At 40.5% G+C, this 20,000-nt stretch overlaps 2 protein-coding genes across 3 annotated transcripts in view; one reads left to right on the top strand and one right to left on the bottom strand.

The window, feature by feature from the left end:
* The first annotated feature begins 1,428 nt into the window (after positions 1-1,428).
* Positions 1,429-9,796, top strand: LOC125043809 (cytochrome b-c1 complex subunit 2, mitochondrial-like). Its single transcript, XM_047640122.1, has 9 exons — positions 1,429-1,540; positions 6,325-6,470; positions 6,640-6,831; positions 7,249-7,468; positions 7,628-7,839; positions 7,953-8,166; positions 8,338-8,449; positions 8,866-8,975; positions 9,152-9,796. The coding sequence occupies exons 1-9, from the start codon at positions 1,496-1,498 to the stop codon at positions 9,233-9,235; spliced, it is 1,335 nt and encodes a 444-aa protein (XP_047496078.1). The 5' UTR covers positions 1,429-1,495; the 3' UTR covers positions 9,236-9,796.
* Positions 9,797-16,808: 7,012 nt separating this feature from the next.
* Positions 16,809-20,000, bottom strand: part of LOC125042961 (tyrosine-protein phosphatase non-receptor type 20-like) — a 10,135-nt gene continuing 6,943 nt past the window's right edge. For both annotated transcript variants that reach the window (XM_047638808.1, XM_047638818.1), the window contains exons 10-13: positions 19,921-20,000; positions 19,569-19,704; positions 18,822-18,888; positions 16,809-18,393 (exon numbers count right to left, since the gene is read on the bottom strand). The exon at positions 19,921-20,000 is cut by the window's right edge and continues 72 nt beyond it. In XM_047638808.1, coding sequence (XP_047494764.1) covers positions 18,374-18,393; positions 18,822-18,888; positions 19,569-19,704; positions 19,921-20,000 — 303 coding nt within the window. In that variant the 3' untranslated portion in view covers positions 16,809-18,373. The remainder of the gene's footprint in view (positions 18,394-18,821; positions 18,889-19,568; positions 19,705-19,920) is intronic.

The raw sequence follows: 20,000 nt of genomic DNA, 5'->3' as shown, positions 1-20,000 counted from the left end.
AATTGTTGATATCATCAAAATTATCTCTTTCTTTGCTCTTAATTCTGTTTGGATGTTGTCTCCTCGCACCTTGTCTCTTTGCTTACATGTGTTTTTTTTTTGTTTTTTTTTTCATCTTCGCTCTCTCTCTCTCTCTCTCCCTCGTCTATCTGTCTCTTTCTCTTTCTCTAGTTTGTTTTTTTTTTTCTCTCTCTCTTTCCAACTTACACACAAACACATACTCTCCCCCCCCCCCCCCTCGCTCGCTCGCTTCCCCTCTCTCTTTCTCTGTTTTTTTGAAATAGTGATGGTCAAAAAGAGTGAGAGAGGCAAAGGACCATCTCTTTTCCTTTGTCGTATAGGAACATTTTTTTTTTTACTTTATTAAGTTTTATATTAAATTTCATGTACGTTGCTTTAAGTGTGTAAGAAATCATCATTATATATTTTTTTTGGTTGAAATTACTAGGTACATGAAAATATCAAAGTATGATAATTATGTGACGTTTGAAATATACTTTCCTGCTGCAGTCATTGTAATGTATCCGGTATCCAAAACCAAAGAATTAGATATCATTGGAGATATTTTCTTACAATTATGGATATGCGTTGATATCGGCATCGCTTTAACGATCTTCGAAGGATCGATATATAAAAATATTTTTTGACAGTTTTCAAATATCGATAAGAGTATTGCAATAGGGCGTTTCCGAGTATCGATTTCCATCATTGATTGTCACTTATAATAGTTTCTTGAAATACGGTACTTGAGAATAAATATAAAGGTATATAAAGATGAAAGCAAAGATAACAACTGAGAGAGGAACAATACCATAACAACAACTAAGTTGGATATTACAATTATTTGTTTTCTTTGATAACATTTTAAAGAAAACGGTACTCTGTAGGTATATCTAATGTAAATCTGCACCTGCATACATAATTACGTAAAAAAAAAAAAAAAAAAAAAACACGGGAAATGCTGAATGGTATAGATGCATTGATAAATTGCAATTGTAAATCATGTATTAATTACTTAGAAAGTCAATTAGATAGATAGACATATTGATGCACAATTAAAGCGAGGAGTTGATAGAGAGAGAATTGAAATAATGTTTTGCATCAGTATAGTATCTACAGTCGATTTTGTCTATTTAATAAGTTATGAAATGCATGATCTATGGATTAAATCGAAAAAAATATGCAGAGACTTACCATTTTGAAGTAGATTGTGAGAGATATATCCCAATAAAATTATATTCAAACTAAAGAAAACATATCCATCACAAGTATAGTTTTAACAAATTATTATAAACATTTAAATATATTAGCGTTACTGTATATATATATATATATAGCAATCTAAAATTTCATTCCATCTGTGCACGATAATTGACGATAATATAAGGCTTATCCTTGCGCAAGGCGATGCTCAGCCGCGGTGCATTGTGGGAATCAGCTGTTCCGGCGAAAGGGCGAGCAAGAGACTCTACGACCGCCACAACACCATACAATTATGGCCTCGAAATTAGCCAAGCCGAGCCTCCTGAAGAACGTCGTGGTGAGTAGAGGAATAAAGAAAGGACATAAAGTGTATAGAGGTTAAAAAAGGGGAAGGGATAGTGAGGAAATAGGGTTAAAGTTCGGAAATAGGGCGAGACCGGTCGAGGATTTTCCGGGCGCCTTGGCTACGCAATCGCTCAGCTGATTTTGTCTCGTTATGAAATCTGTTGTTTTTCACGTGTTCATTTATTTGCTCGCTTGATTACCAAACTGGGACGGCTGCAGTTACTCTCGGAGCTGTTCCTTTTTCTTGATATTAGGATGTATTTCTTTACATATCCTCTGAGATCTGAAATAATCAGTAGTGCCAAATGGAAAGTCGACTGCTATAGTTCTCGATAAAGATTTAAGGTAACAAACTAGAACATATGTAATATAAAACAGTAGAAGAAAATCCATTTCACAGTAAATTAAATCGTCAATGCAGGATCATAGTGAATTTATCTACTGCCTCTACTTACTGTGAAATAGAGCTTAGTTATTAATGAGGTCGTGGCAATAATTCAAAGGGAAACAGTATTAAGGTAAACGAAAGGACAGTAATTCTTTACAGTATGGATGCACTCGCTAACGAGACAGTTCCGCATCACAAAGACGGTTCAATTTTCTAGATTGCCGTAGTTGGGTAACCCTAATGGGGGGCTCTGCCTCTTAAAACCCCCTGGGTAACATTGTCTTCACCTTGGTAAGCATAGCAAGATGAAGGTGAAACTCGGGGACTTCAGCTGTGAATGGTTCTTTCCACTACTTTTTCCTTTATTTGTATTACCGCTTGTGTGCGGTAATTATTTACACTATTTTGCACAATAACCCTTTGCGCATGCAGGGTTTTTCCACCGGGAGATTTGACACATCGTCAGACACCAGTAGTTCCGAAACACTATTGAGAAGTGTTACATTTTAAGTGTGTTGAGTCGATTCATTTTTAAAGCTGTATAGTGGACATAAACAAATAGATATTAGTATCTATCTCAGCCTGATATTTGAGCCCTACAAGTGCCCCAAATGTCGAAAAAAGTGATTATAAACCAAGGAACTTGGATCATAGACGGAAGCCACGGAGGTACAGGCGCATATAGTACTACGGGGGTCCAGGGGGTGTAGTCCCCTAGCTAGGCGCATATAATTAGGCTAGGTTTGTATATTACCAGAGGGTCCAGGGGGCGTAGCCCCCAGGCTAGGCGCATATAATACCATGGGGGCCCAGGGGGCAGAGGGAATATATAGATCATAGTGTATAAAAGCCACAGGGTTAAGGTTAGGTTGGTTTATTGGTTAGGATGCATTGTACGATTACCACAAGGGATCTGGATAATGTGAAATCCCGTAGATTTTTGCCGAGCATTAGGTTTGATTCCCGTAGAGTTTTTCGAAAGTTGGCACGTCAATCCTTAGACTTTCAAAGATGGTGGGGGCTTCCGTAGTTTCATTGGTCAATTTCCTTTGTTTTTTGTGCTTTCGGGACAGTTTTTCAAAAAATCTTTTTAACGTTTCATTAATCACTTTCTACAATTTCTGCAGGTTCGTATTGACATCAGTGCCATCCATTATCACCTTCCTCCCTTCAACCCCAGTTCCCCACGCATCCCCCAAGATCGTTGAGTAGAGGGAACAAACAAAAAATCTGATTTTGGAACTTAGTCTCTGAGAGGGAGCGTCACTCCTGGTAACAATTACCACAGCCAGTATCTATCTCAACAAACAACAAATGCCGAAAAAAGGGATTAGAAACCAAGGAATTCAGACCGTAGATGGAAACAAATAAAAGTTCGTTCTTTAGCCTTATAAATGTGTGTGGTCTAACCCTGGGGGTTCAGGGGGCAGAACCCCTTAGCTAGGGTATATATTGTCTGTATTTTCTTTAAGCCACGGGCGGTCCAGGGGGCATAACCTGGCTAGGTGCATATAATAACACGGGAGTCCAGGTTAGGCTAGGCTAGGTTAAGTTTATATATTACTAGGGGGCAGAGCCCCCTGGCTAGGTGCGTATAATACCACAGGAGTCCAGGGGGCAGAGCCCCCTGACTAGATAATATATAGATCAGTGTATCAATGCCACAGGGTTAAGGTTAGGTTTGGACACATTATATGATTACCACAGGGGATGTGGATTATGTAAAATCCCGCTGATTTTTACCGAACAATGGGTTTTATTCCTGTAGAGTTTTTTGAAAGTTGGTGCATCGGTCTGTAGACTTTCAAAGATGCCATGGGTTTCACTTGTCAATTGTGTGTGTGTGTGTGTGTGTGTGTGTGTGTGTGTGTGTGTGTGTGTGTGTGTGTGTGTGTGTGTGTGTGTGTGTGTGTGTGTGTGTGTGTGTGTGTGTGTGTGTGTGTGTGTGTGTGTGTGTGTGTGTGTGTGTGTGTGTGTGTGTGTATGCTTTTCGAGACAGAAATTTGGCTCAGGTCTTCAAAAAATCCACTTTTTAATGTTTCATAAATCACTTTCTTTAAATTCTATATACAACCAGTGCAATCAATTAACCCCCCTCCCCCTCCCTTCAACCCCCGGTTCCCCACGCATAGAAGAAACCTCAAAAAAACTGATTTTGGAACTTAGTCTCTGGGAGGGAGCATCACTCTCAGTAACAATTACCAGAAAATCTAAGGTAATATCATTTTTATCAGAATTAATCAACAGCAGCTAACTGATTCAAGTAATTTGATAAAAATGTATCACAGTGGAAGCCATTGCACTTCCAGCCTTCCTTGCCTCGTAGTAAAAAAATTATCTTTGGTAACCATGCATAAATGGTGTTGGCGCAAGTAGCTCATGACATCCTGGGTTAATATTTATGGTATGGATGCACTAATGTAGGGCAAATTGAAGATGATAATCCTGTACAAAACAAAAACTTAGTCATTAGTACAAGAATTGATTTACAAATATGAACAATAACGCTACAAATATAGGGGGGAAAAAAGGCTGAGAGCACTACTCGTAGCGTAATTACACTGTTTCACCTCTATTTTGCTGTGTATACTGAGGTGAAGAGATGTCAGGCGGCAGAGCCACCCATCAACCTTCCCCAGGCAGTGGCTGAAGGCCACGTTCAGTGACAACAACATAGATTGTCAAATTTTGTGGTGTGGGGTTGGGGGACAGTATCTGGAGAGTGTATGAATACCAGTAAAGAATTATCACTACTTGGTAGCCATCTCACCTCGAATTTGACCTCTCTAATGTTGAAGTCTTCATGAGTGATGCACCCTCCAGAGAAAATGTCCCAAAATCCAAACCTAAACTTTCCTACCCTTCCCTGTGCATCATTGTTCACAGCAGGCAATAATAGGATCCTGAGCAAGAAAATAATGTCCTATTTGGAGCCGGCACTCTTGCTCACGGATGGTACATTCCACACCTGTTTATCAATCTAGATAATGCAAAGGCCTGTCTAATTACCCTCCGAGAACTTTGTGCACTCATGGCGATTCATTCCTGTCACCCCAAGCTTCAAGCAGAAATTTTCATGTCAGCAAGTTCCCATCACCCTGGCCCTCGGCCAAATTTTCCCATGGTTGCATGTTCACAGCACCAAGCCCCTCAGGCCAAATTAGGATCATAGGGGTTAGGTTATTGTCTTAACACAGATTGCTCTACAGGTACTTAGTCACAATGGAGTAAATAACTAGTACTACCAATTTCATCCCTTTTACCCAACTTCTTGGAAATGTATATATTTTTTGTCTAATATTGCTATTAGTAATGATAATGACATGATAATCATAATGTCTAGCTGTAATGAAAAAGACATTATCAATATTGATAGCATTAATAAAAAATATAGTTTCCTCAAACTCAAGGAAAGCTAAAATCAAGTGGCTGAGTACTAGTTGAGCCATCTGTGTAGACAAATTTCACAACAGAATTGAACACTACATTTTCCCAGAACTGGAGTTCACCAATAGCTCTATTTTTCTGGTTTCTTCAAATTGTTTCTTGCTCTTCCCTGGGATGTTAGAAAGGGTGTTGGAATTTACCTCCAATATTTCTGTTCTAAATTCTCAGTATAAAAGATCTGCATCCTTGTGACTCACTGCTCGTAAAGGATTACAGCAAAATCTTTATACCCATCTTTTCTTCCTCTTCTTCTTCCTTTGAATTTTACTTGCTAAGTTTCAATCACATCACTACTAACAACAATGTCTTTTCTGTTTTTCTTTGATTACTGCTGTCACCCAGTATTAAGAGAACCATGTCATTCACAATATTGGGGTGGTTTGTTTCACTGATTTTTGCAAGCTTGATGGTGTTGTTGTTGTTGTTGTTGTTGTTGTTTGCACTTCTCTAAAATATGTACTCTATGTAAAGCTTATGCTCCTGAAAAAAGTTGATAGTTTATATTCTTTTATATGATCTACAGTAATATATGCCACAATTTTCCTAGTCTCTAAAACCCTATCTGCTTTTAGGTTTACTTCTAAGTTTGTAGGGTATTATTGTTTTCATTCCTTCTATCGTTGTTTTATTGCTAAGATTGTTATATTTCATATTTAATTTTTTGTAGTCTTTAAAAGGCTCTCTTCAGTATGACTGAATTTTACCTACCAGTTATACTTGATCAGAAGTAGAAAAAAATATTTATTTTCATAAATAAAGAATTTTTCTTTACCCTTTATATGCCATGTATATTTACACTATACACACTACTTCTGTTGAAGATGAGCAGTTGCATTATGATATAGGTATTTTCATTCTTTGTTTATGTCTGAATTAAATCTTTGTGATGTGTGAAGATCAATTAATGAATTCTCATTAATACTCTTAAACAATGTGAACAGAATCGTGGCTATGCAGCCCAGGCAGCCGCACAGCAGTCCTACACCCTTCCCACTCAGGATGTGAAGGTGACCACCCTGCCCACAGGTGCTGTTGTTGCTTCGCTTGAGAACAACGCTCCAGTTTCCCGTGTGGCTGTCCTCTTCAAGTAAGATTACACAGTTTCCTGTATGGCTGTCCTGTTATACTTTTTCAATACAGTTTATTTATAGAAAGTGGTATTTGTTGGGCATACTTGATCCAGTCAATATTTGAAGCTTTCTTCGCTTTTTTTTTTTTTTTTTTGGCTTTTTGATTAACTGGGTTTACTTACACAGGGCTGGTTCTCGCTATGAGACTGCACCCAACAAGGGTGCAGCCCACATGCTGCGAACATCTGTTGGTTTAGGCACCAAGGACGCCTCAGCCTTTGCAATCACTCGCACCATCCAGCAGGCGGGTGGATCCCTTACGGCAGAGTCTGGCCGTGAACACGTTATGTATAGCCTAGATGTGGCCAGGAACAACGTGTGAGTGTTTTATATAATTTTTCTCAATGTATTTAGTAACCATGAGAAGTTGAAAATTGTGTTACTGAACTTAATAGAAAGTAATTTTTATTAATTTAATCTTTTTATGGATCCTTTTCATTCAAAATAGTAAAGAGTTCATATTATCAACATCTAATTTTCATGTGCACATGTGGTAAAAAAGAAAGAAAAAAAATCGTAATTGAGAAAATGCTTATAATTTTCAATGTGCAATGTACCCCAGAGAGGGGTACTGAATTTATTAACATTCATCATATAGAAAAACTTGGCTTTACATCCAGAATTTATCAGTGCTACATACTGCAGTCAAATTTAAAGCAGATTTTGGACAAACATTCTTTCAATACCCCATTTAAGGAAAGAGATAACACAGTATCCGCTTATCCTTTTTGACAGGGACTCGAGCCTGGAGGTCCTTGCAAGTGTAGCCACGCAGCCCTCCTTCAAGCCATGGGAGCTGGCAGACAACCTTAAGAGGATTAAGATTGAGCTTGCTATGCGGGATCCTTCCACCCTGGCCCTGGAGTTGTTGCATGGGGCAGCCTTCCGTGATGCTGGCCTTGGCAATTCCATCTTTGTGCCAGATTACCAGCTTGGCAAGCTTTCTCAGGGTTTGGTATGTTGTACACTTCCTTTTGTCTGATTGATTGTGAAAGGCTGTAGCTCAAGTTGAGATTTATCTTTTATGTCAGGCTTTCAATTTTAAGTACAAATTTGATAATTGAAATATTGGGGTAAATTGCAGAAATATGATTATTACATTTTTTATCCTCAGATGACTGACTTCGTTGCCTCGACCCATCTGGCCAGTCGCATGGCTGTGGTTGGTTTGGGGGTTGACCATGATGGCTTGGTTTCTTACGCCAAGAGCCTCGGAGCAGGGTCAGGAGATGGAGTTCCTGTGGCTGGGTCATATGGAAGTGGAAGCCTGCGACAGGAGAATGGAGCTGCTGTCACTTGTGTTGCTGTTGCTGGTGCTGGTGCCAGGTATGACAAAGAGAGAGAGTTGTTATGTTTCATGTGCTTAAAATTGGTGGTTTTCTCTTGATGATATTTTTGTGTTAGTACATTAACAATCCTGTATATCTCTGCTTCCTAAGCATTGGCAGCAGTGATGCAGCATCCCTGGCTGTAGCCCAACAGATCCTGGGCATCGGCCCCAACACCAAATACGGTAGCAATGCCAGTAGTGTACTTGCAAAGGCTGTAGCATCATCTGGAGGTTTAGGCTCAGCCTCTGCTATCAACATCAACTACAGCGACTCTGGGCTCTTTGGTTATTTCATTATGGCTGATTCTGCATCTGTTGAAAAAGTAAGTGCTGATATCTTTTGATAGGTGTTTGTCAGTCATCTTTTCTTGTTTGTTTCTTCTATATTTGTTGTTTTATTCACTATATAATGCTACAAGTTTAAAGGATCAAGTCTAGTTGATGATTGGAAATATTGTTTTGTTCCTTTTTATTCACTGGCTACTTGTTTGCAGGTTATTGATGCTGTGCACTCTGCAGTGAAAGAACTGAAAGTGACTCAAGCTGATGTTGCCCGAGGGAAGAAAATGGCAAAGGCGGCTATCCACATGGCAACAGAGGCAGGAGGTGAGTTACCCATGCACACTCCAAGTTGTCTAGCCAACTGTTTGTAGATTTAGGCAATGGATTCATGATTTTAAAGAATCAGAAGAAAAAAAGAAAAAAAAGAAAAAGGTATTACAATAGGAGAATACAGTCTTCTAGACCAGTGACCACTCCTAGGTGATTTTCAGGCTTTGTGATCAGTCACAAAGGAGAGAGGTAGATTCATGACACCAGCTGTGTTCATTTGTATTTGCTAGTATCTATAAAAGCAGTCATATTTACGTTATAGAAAAAAGTTAAATCCAGAGTATGAAATAACAGGATACAGTAAGTATGTTGTGCAAGTCATACTGCAATTACACACAACCTATCAGCTCAGGATGACCACAACACTGGATATTATAATATATGTATAATGAATGACTTCTTGTGTGCAGCTGAGCATCTGGAAGACATGGGACTTCAAGCTCTCCTGACTGGCACATACGCCAACCCCTCCGCTGCTGCTGCTGCCATTGATGGTGTTACTGCCTCTTCTGTCCAGTCTGTAAGTGGCCAGGTTTCTTTCTTTGTTTATAAGTCATTCCTTAAAAACAACCTTAGGTTTGAAATACTGTTATACATCAGACAACAGTTGTATAAAGTAGTGTGTCTGTATGAAGTATCCAAAGAACTTTCTCTTATGTAGTGTTCCTCTGTTTATAATTCTCCTTATATTTCCAGGCTGTGAGTAAAGTCATGGGAGGCAAGCTGAGCATGGGAGCCATTGGCAGTTTGTCTGCAGTGCCATATGTTGACCAGTTGTAAAAAAAAAAAAAAATATTTTATCTTTTTTTTTAATATGAAGGCAGTTAGGAATGGGAGCAGTTTCATCCAGAAAATTAAATCCCTTCATTAGTATCAACACCTAAAAGTGGATAATTTAATCAGGTTAGATAATTTACTACCGGTGAAAGATTGTGAGAAAACCAGTTCATCTTCACACTTTGTTCATATGTTGTTGTATTCTGCTAAGCAGTGGGAAGAGTTTAACTTGCTTTGCATCTGAATACAACTACTTTGAATACACTAGCCTCAAGATTAAAAGCAGTAGTAATGGCTATATATGATAGTATTAAAATGTTGATTTGTCAAATTATCAATGAATTCTGTTCTCACCATAATCCTAGCGACATAAGGTGCATTTATCTTGAGAAAATGAAGACAACAATCATAATCACTTAAAAATTTCATGATTGTTGAAGGCAGGCAAATGTACATAGGTTTCTGAGGCTGACTCTCCAAATTGAACTTGTTGTAGATATTTAAGTTAATATTTGTAAAGGTATAATAATGTACAATATTCCACTGGAATAAACCCTATTTAAATATGTAGTTTGAATTTACATGCCCCTGCTCTGTATTCAGTTTTCAGTACCGAAAACCCTGATTAATTATGAAAGGAAAAAAAGTAACAAATTATTACATGTATTTAATTATACAATGCCCCCCTCCTCCTCCCCTATCCCATGCCCATTGTTTTAGTAGGGGAGCTTAGGAGACGGAGGATCACCCCTCCCTTGGGCCTCAACCCTCGACTCATTTTGCACGTTTTTTTCCCTGTCCCCTTTTCGTTTTTCTTTTCTCGTACGCTTACAGCTATCTACTTTCTAAGGTGTGAGAGCCGTGTTGAAAGGCTGACTTTGTGAAAGGCCTGGGGGAGCCTTTGCCACGCTCCTCAACATATCCTAGGCTTACCATGGACAGTAATGGAGACTTCCTCTTGGACTATGACGCAGTAGCAGTACAGTTCTACACCATCCCCCCGAGAGGTCGTCGTAGGTCTCCCACCAATATTGCCAAAATTACTTCCCGTAGACATGACCTCTCCTTTAATGCTAACATTGGCGAAGAGTCCCAACCTTTCCGACTTTATCCCCCCCCCCCTCCTCAATCCCATGGTCGCTGTTACCGTCGGGGGAGGAGACAGAGACTGGGACCCAATACTGGGGATCTCCCTTCAACTACCCACTTCCTAAGGTGTGAGAGTGGTGTTGAAAGGATGAAAGTCTGACAGACATTGCTGGAAGAGGCTGACTTTGTGCTAGTCATGAATGGCCTGGGAAGCCATGGCTGCGGTATTCAATTTTTAGTTGTTTATCCCTTGACCCTGAGGGGTGGACTATTTCTCTCCCCAACGTACTCTAGGCTTACCTTGGCCAATAATAAAGACATTCCATTATTAGGGGCAATAAGGTTTGCCCCTTCATCAAAGAGACCCACTTATTCAAAATCTCCCGGTTTCCCTGTTGTGGCCCCCTATTCCACATTTTATTAAATGCTCCTCCGTATCAAGACAAATTCTTAATTAATGTTTACTAATTTTGTTAATTAGTGTAACTTTAAATAATTAAACAATGATATCAAGGTGACAATATTAAATGCAAGGACTGAGTTGAATATTCGTAAAATGACAGTGAATTTATTAGCTGAATATTATCAGTGCATATAATAATTCAATACCAAACTTTGTGAAATAAAACAAATAATACATTAATTTGGTTCTTGACTCTTTACGTACAACTAGACAGTTATATCTCCGTTATATAATTATCAGTCATGAAGCTTGATGAAAAATTGCACAACATTCAAAACAGTGGATCATATCTAATGAATCCCCCCCAATCCTTTGCCCGTTGTTGTCGTGGGGGGGCTTAGGAGACGAAGACTGAGACCCAATAATGGGGAACTCCTCAACCTTGGGACTCAGCCATCGACTCAATTAATTTTGCATAGTCTTTTTTCCCCACTCATACTTTTCGTTTCAGTTTCTTCATCAATCCCTTCTACTATCCACCTCCTAAGGTGTGAGAGCCGTGCTGAAAGGATGAAAGGCTGACTTTGTCAGTCCTGAACGGCCTGAGGGAACCATGGGCACGGTATTCCCCTGCCATACCTGGCCCTTACCCCTCAAGGGGACCCTGAGGGGTGGACTATTTTTTTCCCCAACATTCTCCAGGCTTATCATGGCCAATAATGAAGACATGGTTAATGTTACCGAGAGCGACGCACGGAGGTAGAGCAAATTGGACATTGCCATCTTGTAGAGCATAAAAAATAGAGTAGGAATCTATGCAACTAAATCTGCAGCGGCCTCATATTTCCCGGGAAATGACAAAAATAGGCTCTGCAGGGCACCTCTCTGAGGCTAAGTCCCCATCCATGTTTACCTTGCCAGGACCAAAACAAATGTGACGCGTAACTCCTCATTGCGATCTACGAAGTAATCCATGTATTACTACGCGCTTGTGAAAACGATTATTTTGTAATTACCAGAGTCTGATTTTCCGAATTCGTGTATTTGATGAATTGTTTAACTTTTATTATACTTCTTTTACGTGCTGTGGTAATTATTTACACTATTTTGGACAATAACCATGTGCGCATGTGCGTTTTTCCACCGGGAGATTTGACACTTCGTCAGTCGCCATTAGTTCCGAAACACCGGTGAGAAGTGTCACATTTTAAGTGTTGCGTCGATTCCGGGTCATTTTTAAGGCCGTATAGTGGATATATAGAACAATTAGATATCTGCATCTATCTCAGCTTGATATTTGAGCCCAACAAGTGCCCCAAATGTCGAAAAAGTGATTACAAACCAAGGAACTCGGACCATAGACGGAAGCGAAGAAAAGTTCGATCTTTCGCAATATACAGGTATTTGGTTTTACCCTGGGCGGTTCCGAGGGCAGAGCACCTAGGCTAGGGAATATATAGATCGTATATTCTTAAAGCCACGGGGGTCCAGGGGGCCTAGCCCCCTGGCTAGGCGCATATAGTACTACGGGGGTCCAGGGGGCGTAGCCCCCTGGCTAGGTGAATATAATTAGGCTAGGCTAGGTTAGGTTAGGTTAGGTTAGGTTAGGCTAGGTTAGGCTAGGTTAGGCTAGGCTAGGCTAGGCTAGGCTAGGCTAGGCTAGGCTAGGCTAGGTTAGGCTAGGTTAGGCTAGGCTAGGCTAGGCTAGGCTAGGTTAGGCTAGGCTAGGCTAGGTTAGGTTAGGCTAGGCTAGGCTAGGCTAGGTTTGTATATTACTAGGGGGTCCAGGGGGCGTAGCCCCCCGGCTAGGCGCATATAATACTACGGGGGTCCAGGGGGCAGAGCCCCCTGGCTAGGGAATATATACATCATAGTGTATGAAAGCCACAGGGTTAAGGTTAGGTTGGTTAATTGTTTAGGACGCATTTTACGATTACCACAGGGGATCTGGATAATGTGAAATCCCGTAGTTTTTTTACCGAGCGTTGGGTTTGATTCCCGTAGAGTTTTTCGAAAGTTGGCGCGTTAATCCGTAGACTTTCAAAGATGGCGGGGCGTCCGTAGAGTTTCACTGGCCGATTTCCTTCGTTTTTTGTGCTTTTCGGGACAAATTTGGCTCGGGTTTTCGAAAAAACGACTTTTTAACGTTTCATAAATCACTTTCTTCGATTTCTGCAGGTTCCTTTTGACATCCAGTGCCATCCATTATTCCCCCCCCCCCCCAAAACCCCCGGTTCCCCACGCATCCCCCAAGATCGTTGGGTAGAGGAAACGAACACAAAATCTGATTTGGGAACATAGTCTCTGAGAGGATGCGTCGCTCTCGGTAACATTTACCTGAAGACATAACCCCAATCTTAGGGGCAATGAGGCTTGCCCCTTTATCAAATAGCCCCAATCCCAGCTCTCCTTTGACCACAGCTCCGAATACTGCAACAACTCCCCCATCATCAATGCATACTATTACAGTATCAACCCTAATCAACAACCAACCCCCAGGAGACATTTCTACTCTCCCAACATGCTCAACTTCAACACCTTTACTCCCACAACCTTCTTCATCAACCATCCCATCTCCCCTTATTACTACATTACAACCTTATTGCCCACCTCCCCGTAACACTACCCCCCTCAACACTACTCCCTCCTCCACACGTCCCCGCACTTCTACTACCCCCACCTCTACAAGAACCCTAAATACTATATTTAGCCCAGCCAAATGGGACCGATTTTTCGTGATCCCTCCCACAGCTCCCTACTCTCAAAACACCCTCCTCTTCCAACAATGCCTCCAAAAACAAGTAGGCAAAGTCTCTTTCCGTAGCCGACGCGACCACTCCCGTCTCGTCACAGTAACAACTGAAAACGAAGCTATAGCATTAACAAAACTAACTGATCTATGTGGTAATCCCATCCCTACAGAACCTCATCCAACCCTCAATACTTGCACTGGAACTGTCTCTATCTCCCCAACAGATTGCCCAATCCATGACAAAGAATGGTCAGATTGTGGAGAGGCCTTACTCGCTTGTCTCACAGACTATGATGCAACATATGTACAATGCTACTCCATTCCTCCCAGAGGAAATCGTAAGAAATCCATCAACATTGCCAAAATTACTTTCCGTAGACATGTCCTTCCCTTAAATGTTTACATAGGTGGGGAATCCCTACCTGTCCGACCATACCAACCTCCTCGTCAGTGCCAAAATTGTTGGCATTTAGGACATCCTGCCAAACATTGCCGTTCCACAGCCAGATGCCCGCTATGTGCCCAACCTGGCCATACTCGATCAAATTGCTCTGCACAATCACGCACATGTGCAAACTGTGGCGGCCCCCATAATGTATTTTATAGAGGCTGCCCCACCTACAAATTTGAGTGAGGTAGCAACTCTCAGATTCAGACTTGGACTCACTCTACGTGAAGCCAGACAGGAAGCACGTCGACAAGGCTTTTCTCTTACCCCCTACTCCAGTAATGTCGCTCACTCTGCCAATCCCCCTACCTCCCAAGCTCCTACTACAGCCCCAACACCTTCCCCTCTCCCTCCCCGCACTACCCGCAGCAGACAGAATAAACGTTCCACCCCCTCTTCCCCTACCTCACAATCACCTCCACCTTCCTTTGCCCCTATTTTTCAGACACCAGACTTCTCTTCCCCCCCTCACAAGAAAACCTTTATCTCACAAAACTCCCCAACCAACTCCACTACAGAAACTCTTGAAGATATCCAGAACTACATAATCGAGTCCAAAACTAATACTCATCCACCTTCAAATTCTACAACTCTCGCTCCCTCCACACTCAAAGTGACTGCCGATATCCATCCTCCTCCTACTCATATTCTCCCTACACCCAATCCTCCTACCCCATCCCAACAAAACCCATTCCCCCTGACTCCAGCCCCACCTATATTAACCTTCCCACTATCCCCTCTATCCCTTCCACTCCCTCCTGGATACACACGTGAAACCCTCATGTCACAAGTACCCTCTTCCCCAGACCCTCTACCTCCCGACACAACACCACCTCCCCAACCTCATTCTTTATCGCACCCTCTAGCACCTTCCCCTTCAAATTCTTCAACACGCACTGCAATCTTTGCCAGTAAATCAACAAAAGTATAACTATCCTTCATTGGAACATTCGCGATTCCGAATGTTCCTCTTTCAGTCCCACATATTCTATTGTCATGTCTACATAATCGAGTCCAAAACTACATAATCGAGTCCAAAACTAATACTCATCCACCTTCAAATTCTACAACTCTCGCTCCCTCCACACTCAAAGTGACTGCCGATATCCATCCTCCTCCTACTCATATTCTCCCTACACCCAATCCTCCTACCCCATCCCAACAAAACCCATTCCCCCTGACTCCAGCCCCACCTATATTAACCTTCCCACTATCCCCTCTATCCCTTCCACTCCCTCCTGGATACACACGTGAAACCCTCATGTCACAAGTACCCTCTTCCCCAGACCCTCTACCTCCCGACACAACACCACCTCCCCAACCTCATTCTTTATCGCACCCTCTAGCACCTTCCCCTTCAAATTCTTCAACACGCACTGCAATCTTTGCCAGTAAATCAACAAAAGTATAACTATCCTTCATTGGAACATTCGCGATTCCGAATGTTCCTCTTTCAGTCCCACATATTCTATTGTCATGTCCACGTCCTCCCTACATAGACATCCCAACTTATCAGACATCCTTACAGAATCTCACACTTTCTGCTTTGACAACCTGTTTTCCTTCCTCAAACGCATATATATCCTTCACTTGATCTAACCCCTTTACATTACCTCATTCGACCCTAACCCATTCACTCACCAATTCCTTAACCCAGCTTTAACAACTAATCACTAACCCAACCATCCTTCACAAACATTAACTATAGTGCTTTATGACCATAGATGTCTAGCACATTTATTTTACTTTTAACCATTAACCATTATCTAATGAATCAAATATTATAAAACAAACTAGCGATCATTATAAAAGCAATCAATTATTCAATATGCCTAACTTGATATATAAATTAGATATAAATTAAAAATAATCACCAGAAAATCAAATAGTTAGTTATAAGAAACACAACTTAGTTCTATATCTATGTTAATATATGGATCCAACGTCAAAAAGGAAAAGTAATAATCATGACAAAAGCAAAAATTCCTTAAGCTCCGTCAGGAAAACAACAGGACTCTTCCACTGAGCTGTCAATCTTAGAAGGCACTGAATTTTTCATTAACTGTAAACAAAGAAGACCTATCTAACACAATATTGATATATGACCTCGATGTCTAGCAAAATATTTGCTTCAACCATTAAGCATTGCCACATTATTTAAATTTGATCATCAAGTTGTTTCATTGTAGGTTCTTAAAAATCTTCGTTGTCTTCCAAATCCAAACGATCCTCATTTCTAGTTCCTGTCCACTATGTTCCGTCACGATAGCATGTCGAGTATGAAAAACGATACATCTTTATCTTCTTGTGCTCATCTGTATATAGTTAATAATAAATAGTCCTGTCTTTCTTTCCATGCGAAGGAGCGTGTTAACTGTGCTGTAATGTTATTGTTGATACATGAGTGTACCGTGTGGAATGAAATGTTCGAGAGAGTTTCCCTCACTCGCCCTATGCCTAGCAGTGCATTCAGAAGCTAAAAAGCGGATAAAAAACGTTATCAGCCAAAGTCCTGACGCGTTGGGAGTTTGTATTCGGGCTTACCGAAATAAATAAAATAATTGAATACAATAAAGATAATAAAACACCGTAAAATAAAACTGTTCTGTTATTATATTTACACAAACTGCTACAGTGGAAGTCTACATGAAAACTTGCCTTCTGCCACCTTAGCGGAGACCCAGACATGACAAAAATAAAACAAAAAATAAAGACAAGCAAGGGGTTCCGCCCCCCTCCCTTTAGTCTCCTGCTTCTTTCAGTCTTCATAGTGTTACCTTCTCCCCCACTCTTCTGTTGCTGCCCCTCCTTCACCTATTATTTATTTGTGATTTTATTTGCCGAGATGAAAATGGCCACTGAAACCTAGTCCGCATTTTCCCTCACTGAGCGTCCTTTTATTTTCGATATGGAGCTCATCCGGTCACGGATGCTAGTTATCTTAGAGTTGGAAAGATACCCGCATCAGGACTTTTCTATGTCCGAGCAACTTTAACTGTTTCTACCTGCCACCCGAGTTAATTTCTTGTTCCTAGACTGAAACAATAGGATCTATATTGCGATCGATTAGAACTGCTTGTTGTTTCCCACTCGTGATTTCCTTTTTGGTTCTATTGGCCTATCATGTAGTTTCTCCCTCTGTCACATAATGATTTCGTCACTCTGAGTCGGAGGGCGCTTCCGGTTTTTTCATCTGTGCTTTGCCATGTCGACTATTTTTGTATAGAATCTGCCTCGAATCCTCGCAATGTTATTCTATTTTTGGCGTCTCGTCCTCGCTTGTTGATTCACCCACTCATATAGCTTCTGCTTCGCTCTCTTATTGTTCGCGTGATGATGACTAAGCCTTCGAGTGTCGACGACACCCAACTCTCTTAAAACCACGATTCTGAGCACTGCTAATAATATCCCCTCCTCAATATCACATCATCCACTCAGATCCATACTCAACATCCAGGAGAAATTCCTCCTCTTCATTTCCACTCCCACTTTCTTCGTTAACTTCACCATCCTCCCTTATTACTACTCTACAACCTTATTGCTCACCTCTCCGCAATACTACTTCTCTTACCACTACTCCATCTTCCACACGCTCCTGTCCTTCTAATACGCCCACCTCTACAAACATGTTCTATTTAGCCCAGCCAAATGTGTCAGCTCCTTACTCTAAACGCTCCATCCTATAAGAAAACTTTTGTTTCTCAGTTATCCCCAACCGACTCCACTGTAGAAACACTCGAAGGTATTCAAAACTATCTAATCACGACCCAAAATACATGCCTACGCCTTAACCATCCTCCAATCTCTCTACTCCTTTTTATAGTGCTATATGACCTTTGATGTCTTGCAAATATTTTGCTTTGTAACCATTAACCATTAATTAGATAAGTAATGTATCTAATATATATTTCTACAAAAAAAGTAATTCCTGTAGATTAAAAAAAAACTATGAGAATTAAAATAAAATTTTCTAAAACCCTTCACATATTCGAATATGCTGGAAATCTGATTGTACACGTGATTTAGAATATAAACGTACAGTTTAACGCAGTTCAAGCAATGGACCTACGGTGAAGTCTAAGCATCAGCAGAAACATACCACAATAACAGGAGGCATTACTTCAAAAGCTAAGCTGACAGCTAATCAGGATAGAGAAAGATCCTGTCGAATTATTTCACTTACATGTAGCTTTATTTAGCGTCGTGAAATGTATATTTAACAAAAAGATGATTCAGAAAATGTAAATCAAAATAATAAATACAAGCAGCAGAGAAGTTATTAACGACCCTACCAAGAATAAATACAATATATCCCAAATACATACAAGAAGTTCAATTTAAGTCTTTCATTGCTACAATATACCCAAGCGAAGTTGCTAGTTGCTAGGTGGCGCGTCTGATTTGCATCTGTGCAATATGCTAAGAAATCCGGTTGTCCCAAATGCATACTTAGGCAGGTTCGTAATTCTCTGAAAAAAAAACTTTCTTTATCAGGGCGCCTATGATGCAGAACTTGTATATATTGCAGGTTCATATTGATTATTCTTTTCAATATACAAAGGAGATCACAATTACTGTCGAGATGAAAGTAATCAACATTCCTAATAAAACACTATATCATACACACACAAAGCACACGTCTTGTGCTTCATGATCTTTGCAATATTTACCATTTTCATTTTCTTCTTTTGAGGTGAAGTTGCATTTAACAGGGTGAAGATGATCATTGACAAGTTAACAGGTCGGTGATTATCATTTGATCATTAATATGGTGATCATAGTTATTTGAAATAGAACAATATTATTCGGACATGGTGCGTTCAGACGACCATCACTAATCTTTCAAGTGCATCTTTGCCTCAAAAAAAGAAGTCAATATTTTAGTAGTCATTGTTACCTTCACCATCAGACCAGTCTCCACTTTCGTACTCCTTCACACTTTGGTACGCAAGTATATATTGTTCCTGTAAGATATAACGTGTTTATTAGTTTGTTTGTGAAAATCTTTATCAAGTGTAAGGATCCTTCGCTCCAATGATTCTCAATTCGTTTTAGAGCATGAACTATCAGGGCAAATAAGTAAAATCGTGAACCTTTTCCCTTTTGAGTTATGATAAAAAACGTAGACAATCATTTGCCTTGGAAATATATCTATGACGGAGTTTTAAGTAATTATCAAGAAGTTATACAAAATATACCTTCCTTACTGTTTCATAAATAGTTAACTTCCAAAATTTTGCTGTGGAATTTTGGGATTGTATAAACGCTTGCAACTTTTTTCTTAGATTGATAAAGACCTTACATAACTTAGTGGTAAGCTTTCGGTGTTTCGGGGGTACTTGATAATTTAATGTAAGAGACAATACTTGTATATAGTATACAATGAACTAAGTATGTGTGTTTCGTAAAACTATTAATGTACAACACGTGGAATGAGCTATACAATGGACACAGTGTATACGTTATAGAGACTTCAAATGGTGTTTATATATGAGATACAGAATATAGAACAAACATTTACAGTTTACACAAAGATGTATACACTATCAATATTGTACCATAATTAGTAATGCAAAAAAAAAAAAAAAGATAAATAATTAAATTCACCGATCTCCACTGAAAAATATCGTTGCGCTTGACTCACCTTCGACTGTATCATGGACACTCTGTCCTTCCTCATGTCTTCAAGAACTCGGACGAGGTTGCCCATTTTTCCATTAACCTGCAAGTCAATCATTTGCCAAACAGCAATCAGTGTCCCAGTTCGACCAGCCCCAGCGCTAGAAGGAGAAAACAGGCTATTACTGACATACACAAGCCTATAACTATCTATCTATTTATCTATTTATAGTAATACGTACGCAGACATGCACACACCCACACACACACACACACACACACACACACACATACAAGCATGTGCCCTTGTGACAAGGCTCCCCGGTCTAATCTCTCCCCTTCCCGAGTTTCTTGCGAGCCCCTGGCGCGCAACTCACCCGCAGTGCACGAGCACCGGGGTCCTGGGTCCCAGCTCCCGCCTCGAGCTCCTGCCGATCATGACGAGCCGGACGAGGTC

Source organism: Penaeus chinensis, chromosome 3, assembly GCF_019202785.1.
Source record: "Penaeus chinensis breed Huanghai No. 1 chromosome 3, ASM1920278v2, whole genome shotgun sequence".
Classification (NCBI taxonomy): domain Eukaryota; kingdom Metazoa; phylum Arthropoda; class Malacostraca; order Decapoda; family Penaeidae; genus Penaeus; species Penaeus chinensis.
This window is presented reverse-complemented; position numbering and strand designations above follow the sequence as displayed.